The sequence below is a fragment of the Ambystoma mexicanum genome, chromosome 3p (assembly GCF_040938575.1).
Source record: "Ambystoma mexicanum isolate Mex_15411 chromosome 3p, UKY_AmexF1_1, whole genome shotgun sequence".
In the NCBI taxonomy this organism is placed as follows: domain Eukaryota; kingdom Metazoa; phylum Chordata; class Amphibia; order Caudata; family Ambystomatidae; genus Ambystoma; species Ambystoma mexicanum.
In genome coordinates this window covers 913,919,916-913,940,148 of record NC_090925.1, presented here as the reverse complement: position 1 = coordinate 913,940,148, position 20,233 = coordinate 913,919,916, and the positions used below count along the sequence as shown (strand labels likewise).

General features: G+C 46.2%; 1 protein-coding gene across 2 annotated transcripts in view; it reads left to right on the top strand.

Moving 5' to 3' along the window:
- Positions 1–7,447: 7,447 nt before the first annotated feature.
- The window catches only part of LOC138581103 (NFATC2-interacting protein-like), a 267,438-nt gene continuing 254,652 nt past the window's right edge, over positions 7,448–20,233 (top strand). Inside the window, exons 1-2 of one of the 2 annotated variants that reach the window (XM_069652180.1) lie at positions 7,448–7,655; positions 7,812–7,931. In XM_069652180.1, coding sequence (XP_069508281.1) covers positions 7,632–7,655; positions 7,812–7,931 — 144 coding nt within the window. In that variant the 5' untranslated portion in view covers positions 7,448–7,631. Of the gene's footprint in view, positions 7,656–7,808; positions 7,932–20,233 lie in introns of both variants that reach the window. The other variant, XM_069652178.1, reaches the window with a different exon arrangement.

Below are 20,233 nucleotides of genomic sequence, written 5' to 3'. Positions count from 1 at the left end.
CATGTCAACCGTGAACTCTTGTGGAAGAAATTAGCCGAGAGGAACTGCCCTGTTGACATAATGGAACCACTACAGCCCCTACACACCAACACCACGATGAGAGTGTGCCTAAATCACGCTGGCCTACATCAAGAAGCATAAAACAGGATTTATTTCATTTCTACCTGTCGGACTTCCGGAACTTCGAGCCACTACTTAGATCCTTCCCTCCATCTATAGGTGGAATGAAAGTGTCAGGCTTGCTATACGCTGATGATCTGATCCTGATCGATCAGACGGCAGTTGGCCTTCAACGCCAACTAGATAGCCTACAGAGATACTTCAAGCTGAACACCTTGGAAATAAGCCAAGAGTAGACCAAGATAATGCGCTTTGAAAAAATGGCCAATAAAAGAGAGAAACTCAAATGGTCTTTGGGGAACAAAGAGATCGAGCAAGTGAACGAGTTTAAATACCTGGGAGTGACACTAAACAACAGTCCTGTCGAGTTTCCGACACAGACAGTCCTCCTGTAGAAAGCAAACCCTTGTCCAGCCAAGCAAAGGTACTGGATAGAAGATATGGCCGATTTTCGTTAGTACCAATTGTCGACTTTTACAAAGCAAAAGTCGTTCCCTCACTGACCTATGGAGCAGAGGCCATGCCAGATATTCCAGCAAAGATATGCCCAAAGCTTGAAGGCCTATTTTGGAGGAGAACACTAGACCTTCCAAATTCTACGGCGATGTCGATCCTACGTAGAGAACTAAGTCTTTTATCACTGCACGCTGCAGTAGAATGGAATAGCCTGGCGTTATTTCATAACATTGGTGATCTGACAAGTCCAGAGATCTTCAAGATCATAAATCAGGAATTGCTGAATGGAACAAGTAAATTGCTATGTCGTTGGTCGATTAACGTCCGATCTAAATTGGAAGAATTCGGATGCACTGAAACTGAACTGAGGTCTAATCCATCCAGAGTAAAAAGAAAGCTAATGGAAAACGATTGGATTTGTACTCTCAGCAAAGCATCTACCTGCAGATTAACCATGAGTTTCCCAATATTCATCAAAAAGCTAAATCAGCTTCCGGGTTACTTATCAAAGATTCCCAACAGAATATATTGAGATAGGTTTTTAAGAATGAATGCAATACGTGGAAAATTGGAGCAAAACAAATGTAGGTTTTGCAACTCTCCGAACAAAGTGGAATCCGTGGAACACCTACTAATCTGATGCCCGGAACTGAGCAAGGAACGGATAACTTACCTTGCACCATTGACAGCTACATTTCAGACATACGACGAAGAAGATTGTTGGGCAAAGTTGATGAATGGGGACAACACATCCTTTGTGATAGCTGCAGTCTAATTTGTACGCAGGATCCTTCCATAGCGGAGCGATGAACCAGAGACACACATTGCAGACAGACTAGATCTAAGAACTGTACATGAACGTTAAACTGGCCTGGAAGGACATTCTTCTTTTACTCTTTCACTGCTCATCTTTTTTCTTACCTTCTGCTTCTCTCTTCTTTGTTGCGTTCTTGAGTGTTTGGACCAAATCAGGACAACAAAGAGGAGAAGAACATAACCAACTAGGAGGGACAAAGAGACTGAGAGAAAGGATGGAATTATGTACTTGTTTTCTGTATTTGAAAAATGTGCAAAATTGTAATCGATTAAATCATATAATAAAATAAAAAATAATAATAATAAACCATATGCCAATAAAAATAAAAACATTAAAAAAACATTCATGCTTACTTAAACCCAATGACCAATCTCTCCCACCAACCAAAACCTCAACTTGCACACACTTTCGCCACTCTTCCTCCACACTCCTCAGCTTCGTCCTTCCTTTGCATTCTCTTGGACCTCTAGCTCTTCCTTTGAACTCATTGGAACAACCCACACCTTGCTATCCTCTCTTTTATCCTCCCCATCCTCTTCCCCTTCGATTGGCCCCTAGCTTCAATTGGTTATCCAGGGAAAACACTGTCTTTCATTTCCCTAGGGAAGATGTTCCAATCAGAGAAACATTATAAAGGACTCTTAAGCCCTGACCCTTTTTTGTACATGGGCCTGCAGGTCTCTGGTAGTAACAGCACGCAACAGTTAATGTCTCATTTTGTCCCAGCTGGTGGGCACACCACAGCCTGTTGTACTTAGAAGTCTGCAGGTCTGACTGCAGGGGTGAATGTAACAGTAAGTGATTATTTGTAAGTTCATGGCAGTTTCAGAGAGAAAAGGCAGGACTGGTCTTGTCACATCAGAAAGTATCAATAGATTTATAATTTTCATGTGTCACTGTCAATCTGGAAAAATGAATACCCTTCCTTTGAATGATAGACGTAACTTGATGGCAGTGGGCCAACCGTTTTATGCACCGAATTATAGAAATATAAACTGCTATGCTTGACCAACGAGCGGCCATTTTAAAAGTAGCAAGGATCGCCATTTTGCTTGTTAACCATTGCTCATTGCTTTCTGTCTAAAACTGCTTTGCAGCTTGCAATTCTTGCGGATTCTGCTTACTCTGCTCAACTGTTAACATTGTTGTCTGAATATGAAAGGACAAGGTCGCGGGACTAAAGAGTTTGTTGAAACTCCTCATGAGTAGCCCAGAGAGGAATGCCCATGCTCCCTATCTGTAGCCTTGGGAGAGAGCTGCAGGGCATTTAATCACTTCACAGCTGCCAGCCAGTCTCGTAAAATGGTAGAATGTGTTAGAATAAAACAGCTAAAGGCTTGAATGATGCTCTTCTTACGGCCCCCCTTCGCAAAACCCTTTAGAACTTGTCAGCTCCCAGGACACGAATAGTACCTCATAGATAGCAAAGCTTGGAATGTGGCTCTTCCACTGTGTGCAGCTTGCTTCCAAGAACCGAACCACCATGTTCTGTTCAACAACTAAAAGATGCCTCCACACTTTCTAATTGCACATTGTTACTAGAATAGACATCGAAAATGTCATAATCGTCATACTCGTCGGATATGCCCATCGTCATCCCGAGTTCAAAGGAACTTAATAAAGAGGGGTGTTGAACATGACTGCTGATTGTATGATATGCATTTTGTATATATGTAACTGATGTACGTAATTCGCGCTCTTGCGTCCCTCGAGGTCTAGGAAACTCATGTTGCGGGGCGTGAGATCAGAAATGGCCAATTGATACTATTTTTTGCTTGCAATAAACCCTAGCATTGGGAATTTGAACCTCGTGTCTGGCGCATCTTTTCGTGTATGGTTATTGCCTTGTTTCCATAGCACGAGGGACCCCTAGGGGCCCCTTTCATCACTCCATAGCCTATTGAGTGTAAATCTTTAATATCTCCACTATTTATAAATAGATTTTCATTTCTAAGGTCTCATATGAAAGTTATTTTTAGGCCTACAAATGTGGTCTGAACAACATTTACTCTGAAGTCAGTGATGTCTCAAAAATGTCCATATTCATATCATATGAAATGTGAGACATTGCAGCCTTACTTTAACATGTGAAATAGGATTATATAAGAGAGAGAATATAGTGATTAAATAACCAATAAAGTAATCCATTAGATCAGAAATATTAAGGGTCGTGTGTCTATCAATGGGAAACAGTGTCCAGGCACACAGACCCCACCTGGCCAGATATCATTAGGATTATATTAGCTGAATAAAACTTGTAGAAGGCAACATATGGTGAGCAGGGACATGCCTCTGATACACAAATTGATACAGGATCACCAGGCATCTTAGCTCTGAGGATTGAGGTCCACCATGAACAAACAATACACTTATATAATGTTGACCTAAGACCCGGAGGTGTTGAATCAAGTAGCACCTTTTTAGACTTGTTATTTGGGCAGAGAGAAAAAACGGTTCTCAAGTACATTAAAACAGGCCCTGTTGCCAGACTATTGCCAAGTGATCTCAGCACACAATTTAAGCCACTTAAATCCATCGCCAGTGTACTACATGACGAGGACACTGCCTGGGGAATTGCAGAATTGGCAGCAACGGTACGATTATGACAATATAGTAATGTTATAGCTACCATTTTGGCAAAACTAGGTTTGCTTGCTTGAATAGCCGATTCCAGAGATACTCACTTGCAAAACACACCTAAAGACCTATAGCTATCAACAGTTGCTTTGGCAAAAGATTGGCCAGTATAGTAAAATAGAGAATGGTGAGGGAATTGAAGGTAGGGGAAAGAGTTGAAAGTGCACACGACCCGGTTAAAATTACAATTACCATAAGATCCATTGTATTAGGTGTGCAGCTGCCAAATAGTGATTAGTGATAACCATGAAAGAAAGAAGGATTTAGTGGGCCAGCATTGATTTTATCAAAGCAAGATCAAATAAGAGACTTGGTAGTCTGGTAGTGAATGGATAATGCAAGACATTTATTCCCCAAAAAGTTTGCAAACTGAATAAAAGGAGAGCACCCCACTAGCCCACCACGCAATCTAACCCCAACCGCCTCCAAATCACCTTCCCCTTGCATCCCCTCATGGTCTGGGCCCTTCCATTTGGCATCACTTCCACTTCACCTTTCCCGCCCCTATGACATCACAATCACACGTGTTGTTTAGCATCATAGTCCTCCTCGGTTTCCATCTGGAACCTCCGCCCCATGTGATAATTTCCTTCCTGGTCAGTCACTCTGGTCTGACGATATCCGGTGGCCACCTCCTCAGATGATGGCCATGGGCTACCGGCTCCCAACATATTTCCAGTGACGACTAAAACCCCATTGTCTTGTCTAGTCCAAACCGGTTGGATTCAAGATGGAGGCCTGAGTGGCCTTCACTCAGTACCCCCGAGAGCTCCTAAAATGCTGTCTCAGCAGTCCTACAGCGCATGCTTGAACTAAGGACCTCCCGGCCCTGGAACAAGAATTACCAAAGCCAATAGGTGGGTTGTTAAGTCAGGTTCTTGTGTGACGTTGTATGTTTTCATTTGGTCAAGGTTCCAGAACTAACACTAGTTCTGGAACAACTTATTACAGTTGATGTAGACTGGGTGCAGTGCCTGTTGCCTGCTTCGCATTACTTATTAAAGTGACCTTTTTATTAAATCAACTGGCGTCTGTCTAAACTCAACACTGGCGACAAGGAGTTCTGAGGCAGAAGGGAGTGCCGGCGACCATTCTGACTTCGGTGAACCCAGCGCAACGCTTCCAAATAGAGGAGCATTGCTTGCTTTATTGAGAGCGGAAAGGAAAGGAGGCGGCGCAGGCGAGAGCAACGGGCAACAGGCACTGCAGTCCCTGCCCGGTGCACAGGTCAGAAGGGGAGCGCTGACTGAGGAGGGGCGGGGAGCAACGACCCAGGTTGGGGCCTGCTCACGCCCCACCGTGAGCCACTCAACTAGAGTTCCCCATAGACGGCGTGACATTCGCGCGCATGCACGCGCTCCCATCTTACAAGGGGTGGTACCATAGCAATGCTCAGCGTTGCAGGAAGCAGCAAACCTCGCGCTATGAAGCTCACATTGATTGTGATGCAGGTTGCTAAGCAACATAGCAACTCTGGCAAGCTGCCCCCAAGGACAATCAAAAGACTTCTAACAGCATTCTGAGCATTGTGAAGACACACAAAGAAGTAGACGCTTAGTTAATAGGCCATCAGAATGCAGGAGTGAAATAACAAAGACTGTTATTCAACTATTCTGCAAGTTAACAGAATCAAAACCACAGCCCAGTTATTATTCCACAGACTTGAACATTTTTCCAACAGAAGGAGGATAGTTACCCAAACATAGGGAAAAGTCAATGTTTTGCGGCATTCAAAACAAAGACACTGTCAGCTTGTGAAAATGAGACAATGGCTGCTGCAATCCCACCACTTGCTCCTTTCTTAGCAGAGCCTGGAAGACCTCGAGTTAGATGGGAGAGTTGGAAGTGCATGTTCGAGAACTATATGGTAGCTATAGGAGGTGACAGGTTTAGCGCAGCCAGGAGGAAGGCGCTGCTCCTGCACAAACTGGGTCCTGAAGGACGGTGTGTTTGACGGGCTGGTGGCTCGTCAAGAGGAGGGGGCAGGTGATGCCGATGAGTACATGTGGGCTGTCAAACAAATTGAGGAGCACTTTGAACCTAAAAAAAAAGTCACGTTTGAGAGACACACATTTTTTCAGCGTGCCCAGGACAGTACTGAGTCGGTAGAAAACATTAAGCAACATGCTTTGGGGAACTGTCTGACTCATTAATTAAGGATCAGTTGGTTAGGTGTACCAACAGTTTGAGAGTTCAAGAAAAATTACTTGCCAAGGATATAACGTTAGAACAAGCTGTGGAGCTCACACGCAGCATTGAACCAACGTCACAATACATGAAGGAAATGAAAGTGGATAAACAAGTGGCGCAGAGTGTTTGTGCAGTTTGGCAGAAGAAAAAGTCACCTGGCACAGCTCCAAGGAGAAAATGGTGGAATCAGAAGTGTGGCAGCTCGAGACATGCTGCCAACAGTACTACCTGCCCTGCCAGATTTGCGGAATGTTTTAAGTGCAAACGCAGGGGTCATTTCGCGAACATGTGTAGGGAGTCCTCGATAAATATGGTGGATCAAAGAGAACACAATGGCGAATCACCAAATCAACCCACCACAAGAGTTCCCAGTGTGGCTTCACCCATTCAAGAAGGTGTATCACAACATGTTTTTCAGATTTCGGATGCATTGCTCCATCTAGGGTTTGCCACAGGATGAGGTCACAGGGTGGAGCCGAAAGTATGCATATATTCCCTGAAGAAACACTAGTCCTCACACATTGAAGGCTGGTGCACTTTCATTGTGCACAATTGGCCAAAGACAAACCTTTCCAAAACTGTTCAATAATCACAGACATGTTTCATCTTTCTTTTAGCTCTTTGGAGTGGGGGATCTAATATACTGGGACATTAATAAAGTTCATTGTGGAACTCATCAAGCTATCCAACTTTAAAGCTAAAACCAGGGCAATCACTCATTCAATTTGCATTGGGGAACATTGGGGAACATTTGCACATACCAAATCCCCTAAATATCCCTCTCCAGTGGGCAGAGCGAAAAAGAATCTCGATTAAAAAAATAATAATAATAAACTACCCTACCCGCATTACTGTAAACTGATATACAGGAAATTCGACTTGGAACGGAGTAATGCCCGTGCTCATCTCGACTGCATCAAAAACTCCCCCTTGCACATAACGTATCCCCAAAATGCACCCCCTCTTGTGGGCAGGCCAAATCACCACACTCTACTACAATAACAACTAAGTATGCGATACCTTTATCGCAAGGTAACGGAGGAAATGGACAAGAAGATCCTGCCTTAAGGTCCGGCATTCGCCTCTTGGCCACGATGCTGGACCAGTGTTCCCGCTCGTGCCACGTCTTGCATCATGACGTGGGCAACCAGCGCACTTGACTTCCCAGATACGTACGAACGTGCAACCCACATGATGAAGACAACCCACGTGATGAAGAGGAGCAGCACGGACATTCCAAAGACTAAGGTTTGATGAAGCGCGCAACCTGAGGCACGTGACCTCTCAGACGTGACGTCGGAACGTTCAACCCACGTGCTGAAGAGGAGGCGGGGCGTCGTTAATGCGCCGTACACTAGACACTACCCAGTAGTTTAATGTGACAGATGCGCTGTTTGGGCTGTTGTTTGGAATGTGGTCTGGGATTAACCAGATGGTGGGTGTTTTTTAATGATCTCATAATTGTAGGATGGACAAAGATGGTGGATCCGTTGAGTTACGGTTCCCGTTATGTACAGACACCCACACATCAATCAATATACTTCTGTCTATAGTGTATCAGTACGTCTGACCTGTTAAATTTCCTCAGCAGGACAGCAGCGACAGCGATGTGGATGTAATGCATGCGAAACTGCCTACCGTTCCACGTGCGAAACGTCGCAGGATCCGCAACACTTCAGAGATTGTAACAGTACCCATCTATTCCAATAAGGTGCTAATTATTATCTTTTTTTATTGACGCTTTATGCGCATTCACTTCGTGTTTGCCCAGTAATAAATTTACCCCGTGGCATGACAAATCGAGGGGAGGGAACTATAACAAGAAGGTTGGCCTAAGCAGTTTTGTGTGTAGTCCATAAAGGTCGGGACTATCCTTCCGTGGCACAATTCTGTGTGTATTTTAATGTGTACTTGCTTTATAATTGTTGCCTGCCCTTCCTTTCTGCAAAAACTGGGACTGGTACCCCCTTCCTCCAAAACCGGGCCAGGGTTTTTAAATAAAAAAAACTGTCGGGACTGGGGACAGATGGAGGGCCCTCCTTCAGGGACTCTCCACCACAACCAGGATGTCTGGTTACCTTAATTACATGCCCTAATTATTACATAGGCCAAGTTATGTGTAATGTATGGAGATTCCCCCATAAAGGAAAGGGGGGAGTGGGGCAACTTTAAATGTTGGTATTGTATTTGGTTGTTTATATAGCACTCTTTCCCCATTTGTATGGCCTCAATGCGCTTTGTGGTTGGAACGCCCTCAGTGACAGTAGTCAATGGACAGTAGTCAATGTGCTGGAAAATTCGAAAGCGTTTAGATTAGGAGATGTATGTGTGCATTTTTCGCCGGTCTAGGACTTGGGTGGCTGTCTAGGCTTGTCTAAGCAGCCCAAAAGATGTCAGGCACGTGGGTGGGCGCTGTTGGTGGTTTGCGATTGAGTGCTATTGTTGGGAGAGTCAATGTGTGGCCAGCTATACCGAATTTCTTTCGTTGCAAGTCACTGTATGCTAGAGTTGAGGTACGTCAGGGGTTTGAGTGTGGAAAGCTATGTGTACTGCTAGACCGGAAAGCATAGCCATAGCTGCATTCTACAGTGCATGGATGGTTGGCTGTGCCTGCGGCCTGTTTCCACAGATGTGGTGTAAGTTATACGTACCGTAGTCTTCAAGGTTATACGTACTGTTAGGAAAGATTCCCATTTATGTGTTTTCCCTCCAGTTGTGTACCCCACAACTTTTCACTTACTTTATTATGGGGAAACTGGCATGCCCTGACAGTCAGTACTGGGAGACTTTGTTTCCCTTAGTCCTTGTCAATTTTGCAACTTTCCTGCAACATGTTGCAAGTACCTTAGAGTACATTGCACTTGGGTCTTCCTGTCATTTCAAAAAGCCCTAGATATTTTCAAAGGATTTTTTAGGAGACGTGCAGATGTGCGTTGGACAGGGCTGGTGGCAGCTTATCCTTTCATATATTTTTAACCCTTTCCTGCCAGGTAAACCGCGTTTACCACAAATAGGTGGCCTGGCTCCAAAATGGCCATGCCACAAGGTTCTTTGTCTTGTCCTTTGGCCATCTTGCCCCTTCACCTTCCTCAGGTCGAGCCGACCCAGGTCAGTCCTTATTTGGGCATTCATTCTCCCACGAAACACCAAGCTTCCATGGGCTTCTGCATGCCCTGTGTGTGTGCTTCCAGGATGTGGGTTGGACTGTCTAGTTCCAATACACATCCTGGGTGCCAGGGAGTCTGGTGTGCTGGAAATGCCTGGGACCACTGTGGTCCATGATTGGTCTAGTTATGGTGTGGCTGTATGTGCGCAGGTTTTCCATGGGTCCTCTTTGTTTTGGCACAAAGGAGATTCTGGATAAGAGAAGGCTCCAAACACCCATACCGATCTCTTGAGTTCTCACTGAACAAAGGATCGGATCCAATTATCCGGAAACTAAGAAGCCGAGTCGAGTAACCGCTGGTGACCCACTGGAAGGTTTGGCACCCTGATCCCTCTGTCGTCCCGCTGGACCCCTCTGCATCTGATCGAACTAGGTCTGCGAAGATGCTCCGACCCATTGGAATAGTTAGACCAAATATTGTTGGCACCTTCATCAAACCCTGCAAGTAAACCTTCTCGGAAGTGTCCCTGGGCCAACCAGTGGGCTGACCAGCTTGCGCAGGACTTTTGCTCTGATACGGCCGCCGTTTCGAGGAGGCCCTTGAAACTTGGTACATCGCAAGCTCTGTGTTCACGGCACTCTCACACCGAATTTTGTACCCTTGCCATTTCCAGGGCTGGAGTAAAGAGAGAGCGGCCAAACCGGAGTAACGCGGTTATTGGGTCGCCCAGCCATGGTGACGAACTTTGCAGATGCCTTGCAAATGTGCCCCTCTGTGCCCTGAAGCTTGCTACAATGAAACTGCCCTTATCCATCCACCAGGAGCGGAGAAATCGCCACTGTCCCATTTGGGAGTCAATGCTGTAACTTTGTCGCTGAAAGCCACAGAGCTGCAGAATTGCTGCATTTGAACCTGCAGCTGAATTGGACTCGACTGCCGAGTTTGGTCCGGCGTACAACCGGCCCTCTGTCGCAGAAGGTCTCTCTGGTTCGAGGGCATGGGTGGTGACGGTGGGTGAGTTTATTGCGGTGTGCCCCAGCGAAGGCTGCTGGCCTCCCTGCTGTATTTGTTAGATAATGAATGTTGTGTAAGGGGGGGAACAGTATGTCGGGTGAGTCGCTGTGAATGCTGCCGGCCTCTGTGTTGTAATTGGTGTAAGGATGTCCTGTCCTGATTGGCAGGCCTGACTGGGCTCAGCGATGTGGTTTCGAGCAGGGGGGTGAATTCAGGGGCAGAGATTATGGCAAGAGCCAGGATTTTAGGACCTTTCTGAATTTCGGATGGTTTTCAGTGTTTTACGAATGTGTGGGGGTAGGGAGTTCCAAATGATTGGCGCTTGGAAGCAAAGGAGGATCCGCCAAGCCTTGAGGAGTTGTGAGTTGGGACCACTAGGCGAAATGCTGTGCGGGCTCTGAGATTCCTTGAGGGCTGGTAGGGCACGATTCTGTCTCAAAGAAAATCCGGTCCGGAGTTGTAGACTGCTCTGTGGGTGATGCACATGGCTTTAAAGGTAGTGCATCGACCAATCGGGTGCCAGTGGAGGACTTTTAGTGTGGGACTGATGTGTTCTCTGGCTGGTAGGTTAATGAGCAGGTGTGCTGCCGCGTTTTGGATTCTTTTTAGTTTCCTTAGTTGAGATGTCGGAGCGCCTAGGTAGAGGCTGTTTGCGTAATCGAAGCGGGATAGGCTGATGGAGTTAATGGCCGAGAAGCAGTGGGGATTAGTGAAGTAAAGGAAGATACGTCTGAAAATCCGTAGATGGAAGAAGCGGGTTTCAGATACGGTAGTGGTGTGTTGGGTGAGTGATAGGTCTGAGTCTAATGTGCATCCCATGTTTTTTACCACGTTGGAGATTGACAGTGCTTGTCCTAGGTCTTGAGGCCACAGAATTGGTTGGAGGAGGAGGGCAGGTTTCCCGCACACTAGGATTTCAGTTTTACCCCGGTTGAGGATGAGGTGGTTGGTCGTCATGCAGTGGTCCATATTCGAGAGGCATGACGACGGGTCCGGAATGCCAGAGCCTTGAGACTTGGGGATTTTGAGGATGATCTGGGTGTCATCTGAGTAGATGTTGCAGGTAAGGTTGTATGAGCGGATGATTGCAGGCAGGGGTTTTAGGTAGAAGTTGAAAATTATGGGGGATAGGGATGCTCCTTGTGGGACACCTTTCCTTGCTGGTCGTGATGTGGAGGTGAACTGGTGGAGGTGCATGATTTGTGATTGATTTGAGGTAAAAGAGGAGATCCATCAGAGGGGCTGTGTTTCTGATTCCTAGTGTTTTAGCCTGTCTAGTAGAATAGAGTGATCAATGGTATCGAAGGCTGCAGGGAGATCCAGCAGGAGGAGTACTGTGCAGCCGACGCAGAGGCTGTTCTTTTAAGGTCATCCCAGATGGAGACTTGGGAAGATTCTGTTCCTCTGAGTGGCCTGAAGTGTGATTGTGCAGGGTCTAGGAGGTTGTTGGCTTTTGTAAAGTGGCCAAGCTGTTTATATGCCGCGCGGTCCATGAGTTTCGCGATGAAGCGTGTGTTGGCGATAGGGCGTTAGTTCTGGGGGAGGAGTGGGTCGAGTGTCGGTTTTTTGACGATGGTTTGCCGTAAGAGGTTTTTAGGGCTTTCGGGAAAGATCCTGGTGTGAGTGAGTGATTGAGGATTGTGCATGCAACACTACATGCTCAGGTGGAGGCTAGGATGTTTTTGAGGAGTGAGGGTCGGCAGGGGCCGTCAGGGGAGCATGAAGGGTGGTTGTCTGCTACGAAAGAGGTACTCTTGGTGTGTTATGGGTGAGAAAGAGTTGAGGATTTGTATCATGGGAGGTGTTTGAAGGTCGGTCGGAGGGCGGGTGGGTGGCGGGGGCATTTGTTTTAATTTAGAGATGAGTGTCTGTCATTGGCAACATTGTGGAAGTGCAGTGATAATGTGTCACACAGGGCTTGGGAGATCGGTGGCAGCTGGCTCTTGCATGCAGGGGATTTGAATTCCGTTATTATTCTATGTAGTTCCTTGCTTGGGTTACGAGCATTTAGGATTCTGTTCCCATAGAATGTTTTCTTGCTTTTTTTTATTTCAAGTCTGTATGTTCTGGTTGTTTTTGCTAGGGCAATTCTGTTCTGGGCTGAGGGGTCGGGTTTCCAATATCCGTTCAAGATGGTGTGTCAGATTCACCTCTCTTAACTTGTTTGTTATCCAACTTCAGATCCCCCTCCTCCTCACCGGAGTCTTTGGGTGTGTTTTCCTGAGTTCGGCCCTTCTTTCTGCAATCTTTGTGTTTCGTTTTACAGAAGAAATATGGCCTCCCTCAGATAGAAGCCACTTTGTCACCCTGATGGAACAGGTGGACAGAGGACTGCGTTCCGAGAGTGCCCGCGAGAGGAAAAAAGCCAGTGGCTAAAAAAAAACTCTCTCCATGTTGATATAAGGTAATCCCTTGTTGGAGGATGTTTAGACTGTTGGACAAATCTCTACAATGGGTGAGGCGATGTACCTTATCCAGTATGGAAATGGCAGGTAAGTAGCAGGTCCGGTATGAGCACAGTTGCTCACGTTCTTCCCAAACCGGAAGGCAAAATCCAGCCAGCTTCCGAAAAGATTGAAGTCTTTCGAAGAAGTAGTTCTGTCCGGGAATGAAGACTGGAGCACTCCGGAGGAGATCCGACAAAAGTCTGACACCGGACGGAGCACCGCGGTACTCCGACAGAAGAAGGGGGGAAAAAAAGAATGGAGGAAGGACTGAAAGGGAAGACATGCAAAAGGAAGAGAGAAAGAGAGTAGGCAGAGCAGAAAGAGAAGACAAACTGGACAGAGGGGGAAAAACAGGGCGGAAAATGAAGAGAAGGTAATCAAACGGAGCTGGAGCAGTTCGTGAAGAAAGAAACAGAGAGGAACAGCACGGGACGAGACCCGTGAAAGGGAAAGGTGCCGAAAAGGCAAAAAGCTAAAGGCTTACAAAAGTTACGAAGGCAAAAGCACACAGGGGCACTAGCGCATAACCCGGAGGAAAAAGGCAATGGGTTGCAACGCGCCGAGCCGGAAAGTGGGCGGGCCTATAAGCGGAACAAGAAAAGGAAAGCAGAATAGACAAGAACGTAAAATACAGGAAGTGAGGAAGGAAGGACGGAAAACCCAATGGCACTGTAGCCTCCAATGACTCCATATTGGCCAAGATGGCATACGCGAGTAGCGCATGACACAGTGTACGAGAGTTTTGAGGGATTTGAGATTTGTGGTGAACCACCTGGGTGTTGGTCCTGAACTCTGGGAGGTCTGTTTTGTTGGAGTAAGGGAGTTTGTAAGCCAGAGGTCAAAAGATTCGATCACAGGAGATCCTTCCTGAAGTCGAGTGTATGGAGAGAGGTGATGAGTGAGTGTGGTAGATCTGGGGTGATTACGACTTTGTTCCATAATGGAATGTTAGGGCGGGGGGGCGGTTGGCGGTGGTCGGGAACGCCAGCCGCTATGTTCAGCGATATGGAGAAGTAAATTGCTAAGTGGTCAGTCCATAATAGGGGGGCAAGGGGTATTGGTAGATATATTTGTGGTGCTGAAAATCGCATCAAGGGTGTGACCTCTCATGTGGGTAGGTGTGGAGATGTATTGTGTCCGGTTGAGTGATTCTAGATTGTCTGTTAGTGATCGGGACATAGGGTTTGAGGGTGAGTCGAACTATATGTTGAAATCCTCTAAGACTGTAAGTGTTGGCTGTAGGATGATGTTGGTGGCTAGTGCTTCAAAAAGTGTGTCTGCAAAGTTTTTGTTGTAGCCAAGTGGTTTGTAGATGAGTAGGAAACTATGGGAGGTGGAGGGTGAGAGTTGCAGTTTTACCAAGAGAGATTCATAGTTGTGGTGTTGGTGGAGGTGTCCTTGATTATTAACTGGAGTTGGTGTTTGTTTAATATCGCAAGCCCCCCTCGCCTTTGTGATCTGTTCCGCACAGTGAGATTGTAGCCAGGAGGGAAGGTCTCGTGTGCGATGGGCTCGTAGTCGTCAGAAAACCAAGTCTCAGTGATGAAAAGGATGTCTGGGTTTTCATCTGTGATGAGGTCGTGGATGTGGAGTTTGTTTTTGGAAATTGACCTGGCATTGATGAGGGTTTAGGATCTTTGGTGGGTTGCCCTTGTGGGTGCTGGGCGAGTGGGGTTGAAGGTGTTAGCGGGAGCCGAGAAGAGACCGGGCAATAAGTAGAGTGGGGCACAGTGAGGGCTGGTGGTGGAGTGTGGAGAAAGGATAAGGGGAGGGGGAGGAGAGGGAAATAGGGCTAGGACTGGGTTGGGTGCGGAAGGGGAGGTTTGGGTGCTATAGTGTGGTGGCAGTGTTTGCGAGCTGGGTTGGAGGAAGGGTGATGCTAGGAGGGTTATATGGTGCCTTTGGTCTCTGCCTTTCCTTGACATTTGGGTGGTCCTGAGGGTGCGGGTGAGAGTGGAGGGGCTGTGGGGATTGGGGTTTTGGCCAGAGCTGCTCTTGCTGCGCTAAGGCTGGGGAAATGTAAGTTTGAGGTGCTGTGTTGTAGTAAGGAGACGGTGTGTGCAGATGGTGTGAGTGAGAGGTTGGTGCGTAATGGGTGTTTTATGTGGCTCACTGTGCCTTCAGGTATGTTCCGGGGAATAATGTTCTCTGCTCCCTGTCGCCATCTTGCCGTTCTTAGTTGCGCAGAGCTGGATCTACATGGGGGCAGGGGGTAGCGGGTCGAGGTGAGGTGAGATGGGTTGGTTTGGCGAGGAGAGGGGATAGGAGAGGTGTTAGGGTTGCCAGTTGATGGAGTGCAACGGTGGGGTAATGGGTGAGGGGTGTCTGTTGGCGGAGGTAGAGATTGGCTGCAGTGGATGTCATCAGGCCTACCGGTGCGCCAGCGTACTGCTCTGCTTTGACCAGTGTGTGGCATAATGTGTCTGCCTGGTCTATGGTACTTGGTCGGGCGAGATTGGCGGGGAAGGCTAGATTTCATGGAGCAGTACAATTTGGGTATGAGAGATGAGGCCTAGATTTGAGAGTGCAGTACCGTGGGAGAGGTGTCTAGGTTTCAGATACAGTAGTGGAATTAAATGTGGGAAGCCAGTATAGTGGGAGAGAGGCATAGGATTCACAATACAATAGGTTTCACAATATAATAGGCAGATATATACACCTAGAGTTGAGAGTCCTGTATAGTGGGGGAGAAGCCTAGGATTCACAATACATTTTAGGTACCGTAGAAAAACACCTAGATTTGAGAGTCCTGTATAGTGGGAGAGAGGCCTAGATTTCACAATACAATAGGTCAACCAATATAATAGCCAGATTAGGTGGGTGCTCCTAGCTTTGAGAACCCTGGATAGTAGGCGAGAGGACCTGGTTTCACAATACAATACGGGTATGGGAGACACGGTTAGATTTGAGAGTCCTGTATAGTGGGAGAAAGGCCTAGGTTTCACAATTTGGTAGGTTTACACAGTATAGAAGGGACATGGGGTCACTGATATTCAGATTCTATCTCAGTGCAGCGCAGGCTAATATTCACTGTTCTATTGCAGTGTGGCGCAGGCTAAAATTCAGTTCTATTTCAATGTGGCGCAGGCTAATAATCACAGTAGTTTCAAATGTATTGAAATGTTCGTTTTGTGTTGTGAAAAGACTGCACTTGCAACCACATTATGGTTTAATTGCTGTGAAAATGCAGGTAGATTTGCCCCCCAGTCTGAATTTTGACCATTATGACCATATTTTTAGATCTTTACCCAATATACAGACACAAAATCTGGATTATTTTTATCTCTCTTGTGGGTCAGTCTTAGTTTAAAGAAACTTGGAAGCCAGGGGAGTAACAGGAGAAGTGACTTTTGGGTTTTTAAGGTGTGTGCGAGGCCGTGGATGTATTTATTTATTGGGCATTTGTTACAACCAAATGGTGTTTCCAAGACAAAAATGGGGAGGGAACAAGGGGAGTAATTAAACAATAGTAAAGGCAGTACCCCACATTCTCCGCTTGGAGAAGCGTTCTATCAGCCTTGAGTATGAGCTAGAAGCGCAGAGGGCTTGAGCTGGCAGGTATTTAGGGAGAGAGGGTTGAGATAGCAGGGTATCCGGCCCCAGAAAGCCTGGTGGATGATGCAGAGGGTCTTGAATTTGATCCTTGTGGCCAGCGGGAGCCAGTGGCTAGATGTTAGGGCTGGGAAGATGCAGTCCCTGCGCTTGAGGTCAAGGAAAATTCTTGCAGTCTTATTTTGGATTAGTTGAAAGGGGTGGAGGGAGGAGAGAGGCAGTTTAATGGAAGAGGCTGTTGAATTATTCCAGCCTGGAGAGGAGCAGAGATCTGGAAACATTGAGCTTCTGGGGAAAGGTGAGGAAATGAATAATATCTCTAAGGAGATAAAGCTGAAAGTGGGACTTCTTGGCAAGGTCCAAGATGTGAGGGGTGAAGGAGAGTGGAGGAGTAGAAGATGACTCCGAGATGTTTGGCCTCACGGGATGGTGAGAGTAGAGGGCCCAAGGAGCAAGGAGGGCGGCCAGACGGCAGGAAGACGGCAGGAGGGAAATGGGGCGCAGGCGTTCCAATAAGAAGGATCTCTGTCTTGCTGGCATTAAGACAGAGATCATTAGCAGCACACCATGTCTGAATAGCAGTCAGACAATCGGGAATGAGTGAGGTGGTGGTAGAGGGAAGCTTTAAGGAAAGCTTAGTGTCATCAGCCTAGCACTGGAAATGAGGAGAGAAGGAGGAGATCAGGTGGGCAAGAGGGGCAAGGTAGGTTTTGAAGAGCCATTGCGATAGGATAGAGCACTGGGGAACACGCAGCAGGTGGAGTAGAAAGGGCCCAGTTTCACCTGCGAGGGGCGGTTAATTAGGAAGGAGGTCAGCCAATCCAGTGCCAGGTCCCTGATGTTGAGGGTATCACTGAGCCATTTTAGGAGGATAGAATGGTTAAGTATGTCAAAGGCAAAGGAGAGATCGAGGAGAATGAGAACCACAGGAAAACTGGAGTCAAGATTAGCTAGCAGATCTTCACGGGTGTTAAGGAGAGCAATTTCCATGCCGCTGGATGACCGGCTTCCAGATTGACGATCATGGAGGCAATCAGCAAATTCAGTATGACTGATCATCTGGGGGAGGATTGCATATGAATTGTGGGATGCTCTCCTTAGATCTATGATTTACAACTCCTTTGTCAGATAAGGGATGCCCAGTAGGCAGCAATTAATGAAAATGGGTCATGGTGGCAACTTCTCCTTCAGTGCCCCTTTCGTTTGAAAAAATTCCAAATCTTCATGCAAAGTACTAATGTTGGGGCGGTTCATTTTGATGGCCCATATGCGTTTTTAAGCAGAAGTCCGGACAACCGGTCACACCAGTTAATTGGTCTATTTGTGAAAGAAAATGTAAACTGTTTATTTAAAGACAATTACAAAGTTGCCTGCTTGTTTGTAATCAAAAAAGCACTTTTTTTTTTACAGAACTGCTAATTTTATGTATTCCTATGCTCAACTATATAGTAGATGTCTGTGTTCAACAATGAAAAACGCAAGCAATGTTTATTCGTAATGCAACCAGACACCTCTGACTGCAGACATTACATTGTTGCAGTGTCACATGGAACTAGGGCATCCAGGCCTGTCTCCATTTTTGCATTCCGTCACTTACACCTGCAATAGTGAATGAAAAGCAATATGAATACCAAAATGCGGAAAAAACATTTAGCCCAGGGTGAACCACTCACACCTGACCGACATGGAGACAGGGAATATACATCTCTGCTTCACAACAACCACATAGAGAAGTGGTGGGGAAAATATTGTGTAGTGGTCAGTATTTGCTTTTTAGCCAATGCCAATCTGCATTTACTTTGCGGTGCACACATTTGGGACAGCTGAACTACAAGTCCCAAAAGGAAAACTGCAGTTGAATGCACAGCCAGGTCTGGATGGCAGGTATCCGCCATGTTATGGGATTTTTTTTTGGAATGAGCTCCCTCTTTTAGCTCTATCTAGCTAACCAATTTCGAGGGAGAGTTACACCATTCCTGGTCTCCAGGCTCACATGAACCTTCAAGGCTTCTGTTTGTAGATTTGGCATTTGTATTGGGGGAAACGACACGTCATTATTCAGAACTGCCAGGATTTTCCAGCATGAAATTGAACTTTTTACGACATAAAGGAGCATATTTTGTGGCACAATGTATATTTGTTGCCATATTTTTGCTTCACATTTTGTATTGATGGGAAGACGCTAGAGCACTCGATTGCGAAAGAAGTGGTGTGTGTGAGGCTGCAAAAGAGCCAGATGGTCATTATTTGCACTTTTTGTATGTAGTTTCTGCTATCAAGTTAATGGTTTCAGATGTCCCGGCATAACTGAAGTCTTTGTTTTGCTCTACTTCTATAGTTTATTGCACAAACCAGGCCTATTTTACGTTTATTGCTAGTTATCATAATTTGTAATGGTGCAAATATTTCCCTTCTATGTTCTCCAGTCCCCCAAGCACAAACAGCTCCCCATTCACCAACACCCCTCACACTCACCAATTCTCCATCATAACTTACTCTCCCAAGCCACTCTCTGCCAGTCATGTGCATACTTACTTGCTCTGTCACATTGCCAAGCGTCAAACTGCACCCCTAGCCTATGCTACGCTCGCAATCATGCTCTCAACCCGTAAGCTCACCAGTTCCTCTTGCAATCTACTGTCCTTCATTCTTTCTCACCGCTTCTCCATATCCCAACTTTTCTATCATGCTGTTATTCCATCCTTTCTCCTAATCTGTAGTTTGCCCCCTCCTTCTGGCCCACTATTCCCTCTTTCTGGCCCACCCGTCTGCATGCTTTCTGGCTCAAATGACAGGCATGATGGACCTCAGAGCTGCCTCGAATAGGAAAGCACAAACTTCCAAGGCATAAATTAGTTTTGCAAAATGAATTGGCCAAGATTGCTAAAAAAAAAAAAAAATTATTAGCAGTCCATTTTAAATGATTAGCAATTGTATATAATTTTTGATGCAACAAAAATGTAATTGCAACAAGACGCCACTGACGACTTTACAACAATTTGGACGTGTGCAGTGTTTGTTTTTTTATCAAAAAAGCACATTTTTCCAAGTTTGGCATTAAAGTGCACTGCCAAAGTGAGGCACGTGTTTGGTTTAAAAGCAAGGACAACTATTTTTAAATGAACTTGGGGTGCGGGGGGAAGGGGGGGGTAGAGGCTCTGAGACCCTGGTATGTTTTAAGTTAAAAAAATACCCACACCTAAATTACTGTGCCTCAGTTCTGCAGTAAGATGCCTTGCATGCCACTGGGGAACCTGTGATTGAAATGGAAAAACTTAAGTACAAAAAAGAGCGGTCTTCACTGCAGCGAAGTGTAGCATCCATTTTCTGGGATAAATGGGTGCTACACTTGCAACAGTGCTGCTCCAAGGCTAGCAGAGGGTACGAGACATTGATCCTCAAGGTTAAATGGTACAGACAGATCGATTAGGGATATAAGTTAAATGTGAGTCACTGCCAAATTGGTAATCTTAACTTAATTTTTCTAACCTACCTGACCCTCTAAACCTGGGGGAGAATAATGAAATAGGCACTATAACGGGCAGCATGGGCTGGTTTACATGTTCGCTTATCATGTCTTCCCAAGTAACTATAATAAACTGCTGCTTGGTAACCAGACTGTTAGAACAGATTAGCTGGCCTTCTGTGTCTACCCAGCACCTCGTCTTTAAAAGCGACACCTCCGTGTTCCCCACCTGCTAACCTCCAGAACAGTGATTAGGTGTTTCCCAAAGACCCTCCCCGACCTGTCATTAGGCCCTCGCAAATGGATTGAACGTGCATGGGCAGCTTTTTTCAGTTGCAAATGTCGGTGTCCCTAAATTAGCGTACATATTTGGGTGACAAAAGCTCATGGGGGATTTCACAAGTGAAAGCCGCCACACAGCTGCACT